Below are 9,605 nucleotides of genomic sequence, written 5' to 3'. Positions count from 1 at the left end.
CAGCAACAGCACTGCAGCAGTGAGGCACACACCAGCAATGCCTCCCGTGCTCACACGGCACGGCGGCTCCAAGGGGCCCCGCGGGCCCGGCCTTCCCAGCTGCCCGGCTCCTGCTCAGCCGCTATGGAAGAACAGGGCTCGTCCGGCATGTGCCGTGATTCCAAAGTCGGGGACTAGAGCAGTTCATTAAAACATGGCACGGAGGCCTGGCTACCTCAAGTAAACCCCTTGTCAAATGGAAGACAGATGAGCTTTTATGTGCCCTCTGGGCAAGGCCCCAGTGTTGCTCGTAACCCAGCTAGAGCCCTGGCTTCACTCTGAGGAGTGGACAGATCAGCTTGGGAAAGAGCACCAACAGCTGTGCCCAGAGCCCAGGCAGGTGCTGGCACCAGAACCCCATGCCACCGCCAGGTGTGGGCTGAGCCCGACGAGGCCCTGTCCCCATGGCATTTCACTGCCTTGGGGACCCCGTGAGGAGATCAACAGTAGGACACTGCAGAGTGATGAGTGCAATGAAGACGACAGAACAGGGTCACAAGTTAAAAAGTGACGATGGGGGAGGGGTGAGTGAGGACATGGCTTTTTGATGATTGACATTGGCACAGAAGTCTGAATGACCAGGATGCAGAATTGGCCATGAGAGTTGAGGCAAGAGCTCTCGCGCAGGAGCAGCAGTCCCGAGGCAGGAAAGCCTTGGCCTTGGGCGAGCAGCCGGAGCAGGAAGAGTGGGAGGAGCAGGGGCCGGCGGGCAAGGGCCGGACTGTCAGCAGTGGGGAGGACAGGGCTGCTAAGCCAGGGAGATGCGTGGTCTGCATGCTGCCGTGAGGACGGCCTGAGGGGGAGACAGGAAATCCAGAGTGGCCAGTGTCACGGCGCAGCCAGGGCCTCCTGAGCACTGTCGGGGCGTCAGTGCGGCAGGGCCGTGGAGCACAGGCTGCACAGGGAGCGGGCAGCGCCCTCACAGCAGCCTTGAGTGCAGGCAAGGACGAGGGGATTGTGTGTAAGGGTTTTGGGTGAGCCGGCCACGCAGTCCTCAGGAAGTGCAGGTCGGTATCAGCACAGGGGAGACTGGGAACTGGAGGGCCAGTGTCCCCAGCATCAAGGTGCGCAGAGCTCCCCAGGTCAGTCAGGACTCAGCTGCACCTGCAGGGAAGACCCCGCCTCCCCTTGACCGGTAAGACCACCTGCCAGGACAAACAGAGCTGCCCTGCCCCTGGTCTGGGCGTTGCTTTGCTCTTAGCCCCTTCTTCGTGGACTGCATTTGGGAGTCGGACCTTTCTGCCGGACAGCAGCCTAGCAGTCCTGGAGGGAGCGTGAACCAGGGGCAGCCCCTGGACTGCATCCCGAGGGCCTTGGGAGGATGAATGAGCAGCTGGGGTTCGTGGATGGTGGCGGCAGTGCCGTGACTGAGGCGTGGGTCTTACCCAGTCGTTTCTGACTGGTTCTTGTGCTTTCCCTCCACCTCTGCAGGCCTCCTGTCCCTCCCAAAAGATCCTTCTTCAGACGACTGGGATGGCACCTGTTCCCTGCCTGACACATGACTGAACCCGCCACTGTCGTGGGCACCCACAGGCCTTTGCCATGAGCTGGCATGTGCTCTCAGAGTGCTGGGCAGGACCCCAGGCCGCTCAGAGGCTCCCGCCTTCTCACTGCCCGGGAGGTTGGCGTGAGGGCTTCAGACGCAGGACTGCAGCCGGCAAGGTGAGCCTCCCACCAGCAGGTGTCATCTGTTCTCCATGTCCTAGATGCCTGCTCCACACTGGGTTTGGGGGGTGACCAGGCAGAGCATCCCCGCCTTCACAGAGGGAGGCCTCCCCACCACTAGTGCCCAGTTCATTCACTCTCTGCCTGGCAACAGCATCTTCAGTTTGTTCAGTTACCCCCTCCTCGCTCTCAGCCTGTGGTTTGGGGGGGCTGCCTTCCCCAGGGCGTGCCCCCGCCTCTGCAAGCCCAGACTGGAGCTGGAAGCCATGAGGGTGTTTGCCGAGGTGGGGGCACTGAGACCCACCCTCTTCCCCTGGCACTGGGCGGGGCGTGTGAGGCTGGAAGCACTGTAGCCATTTTGCTACCAGGGGAAGGAGATGGATTTTCTAGACCATCTTGTAGGTCCCGGCTTGAGCCAGCTCAATGACAACACCGCAGAGACAGAGTCTGGATGTTTGGTGACACTGGAACCACCAGGTGAAACCCCTCCTGAAGGGCCCCTCTAGACAAGTCCTTCCTTGTTTAAGCCAGTCTGAGCTGCGTTTTCTGCCGTAACTAATTCGGTCCTGGGGGAGAGAGACAAGGAATTAAAACAGTGTAGCAGTGTGATGACTCAGGAACGCAGAGATGGGAGACTGGGAGCTGGAGGGGGACAGCCCCGCCAAGACCTAAAGGGTGGGAAGGTATCAGCAGGCACCGGCAGGACATGGGCGGAGGGGACAGGTGCGAAGGCTCAGGGGGAGCAGGATCTCACTCAGGAAGTGGGAGAAACGCTGTCCTGCTGCACAGTGGGGACGGGAAAGGCCATGAGGTGTGCAGGGACCTCAGTACCTGGCCTCATGAACCCTGTGTGCCTGGACCCGAGTCCTTGTCGGCGGAGTCACTGGGGTCTTTAGCAGAGGCACACAAGGCTGACTGGCATCGTGGGACGGTCACTGTGGTAGCAAAGATGGAGCAGTGGGCAGCGTGGTGCCAGGGGCAGTGAGCAGCTGGTGCAGAGGGGAGGTCAGGGGAAGAACCTGACCCAAGGCAGCTGTGGTGGGCTGCGGGCCATCTGGCAGATGGGCCTACAGGTATGGTGACAGGTCTGATGCAAGAGGCCAACCCCCAGCTGCCAGTCACAGCCAGGGCAGAAAGGCCCAGTGAGGAGAGCACACCTTCAGCCCCGCCTGCCCGCCGCACCCCCACTCGGCCAGCTGCATCACGGGCCAGCGGAGAGTCCATCCTACGGGGAGGTCAAGGCCACGGCTCGCACAAGTCCAGGTCGGGCTGGCCAGTGTTGCTGGGATAAGTAACCGAAGCCGGAGGTTGATGGCAAGGCCACCCTGGGCTGTGCTGTGCAGGAGCCTGGCACCTTCACCTGCTGGGACCCCACCCTGGGCCCGTTATCAGTGAGCTCCAGGAAGCAGGGAGCGGCCAGGACGCAAAACCTCCCGGACGGGCGCACAACACAGACCGAGGCTGCAGCGACTCCTCAGTAAGTTTTATTTCAAACCTGCTAATAAGTGAAATACAGCAAGAGGTGACGTACGAAACGTGAAACACTGCCGCCTCTTCCGAACAGCCTGCGCAGCACCGCAGCTAGTGCTGCCTGGATCGCAAGGACTTTCTGTTCGACTTGGAGAGTCCAGCCTCCCTGTCCTTGTCAGGGTCGAAGACTTCTACACAGAAACACCAGGGGGAGCCTGAGTGGCAGGGCCGGCCGCACCCCGACGAAGCTCCGCTCACAGCTGCACCTGGCGTGCCAGGGCCTTGCTCTAACTGCTCACTGCTCACCCCTCCCCAGCTGCGAGGACAGATGCACAGCCTCGAGGGAGCTGTGGACGCTGCCCCCATGTCCCCTCCGGAGAGCTTCTGGGGAGAGAGCCTTGCCCAGACCAGGCTGCACATGCCTTGGAATTTCCACTGGGTTCTAGTGAGCCCTCTGAACTATGCAAACAAGGCAGCCTTCACTGACCGAGAAGCCACTGACCCCAGGCTCTGCTCATGCAGACGCCGCCCGGCCCCCTCCCAGGGCTGCCTCAGTGCCGGTGCCATTCCTCCCAGCCCGGCCCCCCCACAGGCCAGGGGAGCCCGCGAGCCCCTCAGGGACACCAACCTGGTATGTCGTGGGGCCAGTAGTCGTTACAGTTGGGGCAGCGCGGCTCCGCATTTGACTTGAAATACTTGGCCACACAGGGTGAGTGCATCCTGATCCCACAGGTCTCGCAGCTTTGGCCCTGAAAGAGAAGGCAAAGCTGCGGAGCCCTGCACACACCTCCTTGCTCCCGACTCCCGGGGACTTGTCCAGCAGGCCAGGTATGTTTGTCTTCCGAGCCCCAGATGAATACTGACAACCACCCATAAGTCCTTAGTGCAGTGGGGTGTCTGACAGAATTCCCACGAAGAAGCTCGAGTCTCCAGGCCAGAGAAGGCAGTGGCGCTGGCCAGGCCCCGCACAGCAGCAAGGCCTGAACTCGGCTCCTCGCCCAGTGGGCATGAGGAGAGCTAGAACTTTTCAGAAGGCATTGGCAATGTTATCTCAAATGCTTTAAAAAACACACACACATACTCTCTGCCCCAGAAATTCCACTTCCAGGAATTCAGCCAAAGGAAGCAATCCCCAGGCACCCAAGGGAGCAGGTGCGAGGGGGCCATCAGAGTGTAGTCACCACTGCACACAGATGAAAGTTAAAGAGAAGGAACCCCAACGTCTACACTAGTTCAATGGCTGTGAAGCCCTACGAAGTCCACAGTGTAAAACCATGGACTCAGAAAAGCAGCGGTGCCCACGGAAGGACGGTCACAGCTGCCAAGATGGCAGGTGCGCGGCCGGCGTCTGCAGTCTCCTGCGGAAACTAGCCAAGAGCCCCGGGACTACAGCAGAGGGCCGGGGGGGACAGGAGGTGCATTCACGTGGTCGCCCGGGACACGTCTGAGGAGAGGCCCTCCTGCTCACGGGGAGGAGGCGACAGCAATGCCAGAAGCCTGGGCCCAGCGTTCTACGAGATGCCACAGGCCCGGCAGCCAGCGTGCCGCAGGGAGCCCGCAGCGGTACCTGGATGAGGAGGCTGTGGCAGATGTTGCACATCTTCACGGCGTCGGGGTACGTCTCCCGGATGTGCTGCTCCATCTCCAGGATGGCCCGGGTGTGCAGGGTGAACTCTCCTTCCTTCTGTGGGGACACAGCGGGGGATAATCGCTCAAGTCCTTTCCTGCTAGACATCCTGTTCCCTCTGCAGTCCACAGCCCAAGGCCCCTCACCACTGCAGGTTTTCACCAACCCTGGCCAACAGGTGGCCACGCTGGCCCCTTGGCAGAGCCTCAAGCAGGAGCTTAGGCAAAGACCTGACAGGAAATCGAGTACCCCCACCCCATTTTCTTAGCGCCTCACTGCGCCTTCACAGACACGAGCCGCGCACCTGCACAGCAGCCCGTGTGCGCACCGTCACGGCCCACCTGCACGAGGACACTGAGGCAGGAAGGGAGGCAGCCTCTCCACGGGCTGAACTCAAGACAACCCGCCCTACTCCCAGAAATCGTATCAGATGCCTCCCAGAACTGCTGCCTGGAGCCTCCACAGGGACCATCCAAGATCACTTCCGGCCACGTCACTGTACAGACAAAGCTGGAAACCGTCCAGACAGGGCAGGGACAGGCCCTAAGTTACACTGTGGCGGCACTGGTGGTGAGGCCTCCAAGTTCCCAGGTCTGAAAATGGTCCAGACGCCATGTGACCTACAATCCCTGGGAAAGCCAGGAAGTGTGGGAAAACCCAAGGAAAGACAGCTCAGCTGGCCCGTCACCAAGTTACAGGAAAGAGGCTGGCTGAGGGAGAGCCAGCTCAGAGGCAAGTGTCACCAAAGCCCCTTAAGTTTCTTTTGATTCCCAAAGTCAACCAGTGAACTGAGATGTGAATCTGTTAACCATTTTTGTTACGTCTGAGCCTCTTCCCTGATGGGAGAGGGAGGTGTCTTGCCAGGAGATGCCACTGAAGACTGAAGCTGCCCATGTCACCCCACATGCTTCTGTTACTTTCTATCTAATTTCCATAGCAAGCAAGAGCAATTTCTCCTATGTCTGACATTGAACACCACCCACCCTGGTTCCTGCCTCCACCCCCACGCTGAGTGCCGAGGAAATGGTATGCTTGTGTGACCAAGCCCAGGAAGTGCATTTACTCCACTCCGGGCCACCAACAACAGGCCCAGGCGACCACCCAGAGAGAGAGAGCACACGGGTGCAGAGCGTCGGAGCCGGAGAGCTGGTGGCAGGGAGCAGGGCGGGGACAGCAGGCTGTGGGTCCAGCCAGAGTGGGCAGGGGCACTGTGCCTCTCAGGTGTGTGGCCACAGTCCTGTGGCTACTTTCTTCAGAGAAGCTCCCAAATCCATATGGTGTCCATGTCCACAGCTACTACCATCCACCTTCACCTCCTAATTGCACTCAACCCACTCCTGCCCCTCTGTCACCCTCTCCAGAAAGCTGATCTCTGCAGGGCAAACTACCTTGTCCCCCTGCCTCAGCCCTTCAGGGCTGCCCCTATTCTTAGGCTGAAGAACCAATGACCTGTGCCCATCACGCAGGCTCACCGTGTCCCACGGTCCTCCTCAGTCCTGTGCTCAGCACGCTCTGGCCTCAGCTCCTTGAGCACCACGGCCCTTAGGGGCACAGGGCTTTAGCAGAGGCTGCTCCGTCAGCCCTGGAGAACCTTCCCTGCCCCAGTGCCGGCTGCCTCCCACACAGCCTTCAGCTCAGCTCAGTCCTGTTGAGGTCAGGCTCCTTCGTTAGTTATAATAAAACCATGTGCTTTCTATCTGTAAGCACTTCAGAGAGATATCTGATTAATTTCTGGTCCCCCACCCCCACCCCTCACCGCCACCACCCCAACCCTGAGCGTCTGAGAGCAATGAGCTTGTCTGGCTTTGCTCTCCCGTGTCCCAGCACTCAACCCACGACAACATCTAGGGAGACTAAGTAGACCTGTTCCAGTTCAGAGTCAGGCTTGAGCCACATGTGCCTGAAACAGTGCCCGGTGCTTACCATTCCTGATCCTACTCAGTCCTGCGGGCGCGTCACAGGCAGGGCCAGGCGGCATGACCCCAGGCCCTGCAGCGAGACCTTGCATCTGACCACCCCACTCAGGGCCTCCGACAGGCTGCACAGCCACACTGCACCTTGTGCCCGATGGAGTGCTGCACGGGGCACAGGAGCAGGGCCCCAGGCACTAGAGTCTCCCATCATGATGAATGAAGTACCAAGGGGGCAATGTGCCCACAAGTATGAGTCTGTGTAAGATCCCATTTCTGAGGCTGAGGATCACGGTGGTGCCCCCAGAAAGGCTGGTCAGGTGACCAGCCAGCACTCACCACACAGGCCCCCAGCTACTCCTCCAAAATGTCACAGAACTCATGGCAACTCTCACCACACCAACCAGTTCAGAAAGCATTCAACCCTCACGGAAAAACACCTGACAGCAATCAACATCCAGTCTTCAGATGGGGAACAAGCTGAGGCGAGAAGCCACCCGCCAGAGGAAACTGGAGGAGTCTACACCGCCCCACGGGTTGGTTCCTTCCTCCTGTCCCCTGAGGGTGAGTGCCAGTCAACAAGAGGACTCCCACCGACCTGAGGGCTGCAAGAGGTGCACCTCATTTCTGCAGCACGCCCTCCTTTCTGGCTCACAGAGCCTCAGACCCCCATCTCACCGGAGCTCAGAGCCGCCCCTGAGAAGGGCAGCCCCAGCGTCTTCATTTCACTGAGGAAGAAATAGACAAGACAGGAGCCTGGACCCGAAACTCAAGTCCAACAGACCCCAGGGGCATGTTCTTTCCTGCTGCCCGGCCTCTCTGAGCACAAAGGGCTGGAGTCCAGGGTGAGCCCAGCGGTCACGTGGACACACAGGCCTGGAACCGCAGCGTGCTAACTCCCGAGCCCAGGCCGGCTGCGGAGGGCGTGCTGGGTGTGCAGTGGTTCGCTCTCGTAGGTGAGGTAACGGATGACTTCGATGTGTTTCTTTATGAATATCGGAATTTCTGGTATCATTCTTTATAAGTTTTCGATAAATTCTGTCCCTCTGAAGCTGCACCCATCTTGCCAAGTCACCTATCAGCATTTCCCGAGTGCCCACACGTGTGACAAGGTAGAATGTGAGGACGTTGTAGCCACTGCCTTGAAGAGCCTGGCCCGAGGACAGAGTGAGGTCAATCATAGCAGCCCGAGGATGGTCTACATTGCCGAATCCACCCAGAGAGGAAGAAACACTGTGACAAAGCAACTGATGGGGAGCTGCAGTCACCTGAGCTGGAGCCTAAATAGGACTCTGCCACTTGCTGGGTGTGGGACATCAACCAGACCACGGAGCTGAGGCTTGTCCAGCTAAAAAACAGAGCTAAGGGATTCTTGGTCATCACAGGATGGCCAGGAGGACCCGAGGATGATGTACACCATGTGCCCAGAGACCCTGGCACTCACTGGGAACTCCTGCCACCCCATGACCTCTCCAGCCACCTTCCTCCATCGGGAAAGCACCTCGGGAGCTGACCATTTGCAGTCAGACTGCCAGGGACAGCCATCCCCTTAGAGATCAGTAACTGAACACTGTCACTGTGACCACCAGAGGCTCTCCCTGAAAAGGAAGCGAAGAATCGTGCCAGCCGTACGCCACAGACTCGGGCCCGTCTGCCCACCGATGGGGAAGCTGAGGGCCGAGCTGAGTCCTGCACAGACACGGGCACTCAGAGGGGTGGTGCTGTGGCAAACTGGGCAAGAGCGGAGCCTGCCTAGCTCAGGTTCCTTGAAAACACGGGTGCCTTTTGTGGGAGAAGAACAGAAACGTCTGCCCTGGCCGGTTTGGCTCAGCGGTTAGAGCGTCGGCCTGGGATCCTGAGAGACCCGGGTTCGGTTCCCGCTAAGGGCATGTACCTCGGTTGCAGTTTGTCCCCGGCCCTGGTTGGTCGTGTGGGTGGCAACCACTCGATGTGTCCCTTTCACGCCGATGTTTCTCTCTCTCCCTCTCTTCCTCTCTCTCCCTCCCACTCTGTCTGAACAAAAAATGGAAAAATGTCCTCGGATGAGGATAAAAAAGAAAAAGAAACGTCTGCCCTGCTCCAATCAGCAGAACCAGACAGGGGGTGTCTTGAAACTTGAGCCTGCAGTCTGGTCCTTCCACAGATTTCCACACTCCTCTCCAAAAGCTGGTCTACGTGTCCTCATCATGACAGTGATTACATGACAATGAAGGCAATTCCTCTGGGAGCCAATCTCCAGGCACCTGACACACACCACTCATCCCGTCCTTCACGCCCGAGATGGGTCCTGCTACTTCCCTCTTACAGACGCAGAACACAGAGTCACCTGGACCATGATTCAGGCCTGTGTCTGATGCTACTCCTGTGCTCTTAACCACTGTACAACACTGCCTCACAGTCTAGGGACCAGGGCTCAAATCCTGGAGCCTCCAAACCGGGCACAACTCCTGGCTCTGCCATTGGCTGTAGCCCCTGCACAGATCACATGAGTGACCAGGAAGCTCTAAATCCCGCTCACAGGGTCACTGTCGGCATCAAAGCAGATAAGGGACCTGAAAAGCTCAATGGACTTCAGTTGGCTACAACACGGCTCTGAAACAAAACAATTATCAATTCTGAAGAGCAGGCCGAGCTGGCTGGGAAAGCTCGGGGCAGCACCTCGGTGGGCCCTCTGCTCGGGAAAGCTCGGGGCAGCACCTCGGTCGGCCGTCTGCTCGGGAAAGCTCGGGGCAGCACCTCGGTGGGCCCTCTGCTCGGGAAAGCTCGGGGCAGCACCTCGGTCGGCCGTCTGCTCGGGAAAGCTCGGGGGAGCCCCTCGGTCGGCCGTCTGCTCGGGAAAGCTCGGGGCAGCGCCTCGGTCGGCCGTCTGCTCGGGAAAGCTCGGGGGAGCCCCT

General features: G+C 59.3%; 1 protein-coding gene across 3 annotated transcripts in view; it reads right to left on the bottom strand.

Annotated features, from left to right (window-relative positions):
- Positions 1-3,061: 3,061 nt before the first annotated feature.
- Positions 3,062-9,605, bottom strand: part of NSMCE1 (NSE1 homolog, SMC5-SMC6 complex component) — a 45,617-nt gene continuing 39,073 nt past the window's right edge. The window contains exons 5-7 of one of the 3 annotated variants that reach the window (XM_036280174.1): positions 4,742-4,858; positions 3,803-3,923; positions 3,062-3,365 (exon numbers count right to left, since the gene is read on the bottom strand). In XM_036280174.1, the coding sequence (XP_036136067.1) occupies positions 3,286-3,365; positions 3,803-3,923; positions 4,742-4,858 (318 nt within the window). In that variant the 3' untranslated portion in view covers positions 3,062-3,285. The remainder of the gene's footprint in view (positions 3,366-3,802; positions 3,924-4,741; positions 4,859-9,605) is intronic. The other 2 variants (XM_036280172.1, XM_036280171.1) reach the window with 2 other exon arrangements.

This window comes from Molossus molossus, unplaced genomic scaffold (assembly GCF_014108415.1).
Source record: "Molossus molossus isolate mMolMol1 unplaced genomic scaffold, mMolMol1.p scaffold_m16_p_3, whole genome shotgun sequence".
Lineage (NCBI taxonomy): Eukaryota > Metazoa > Chordata > Mammalia > Chiroptera > Molossidae > Molossus > Molossus molossus.
Note: the sequence above shows the minus strand (reverse complement) of the source record. Positions and strands in the feature narration are given on the sequence as shown.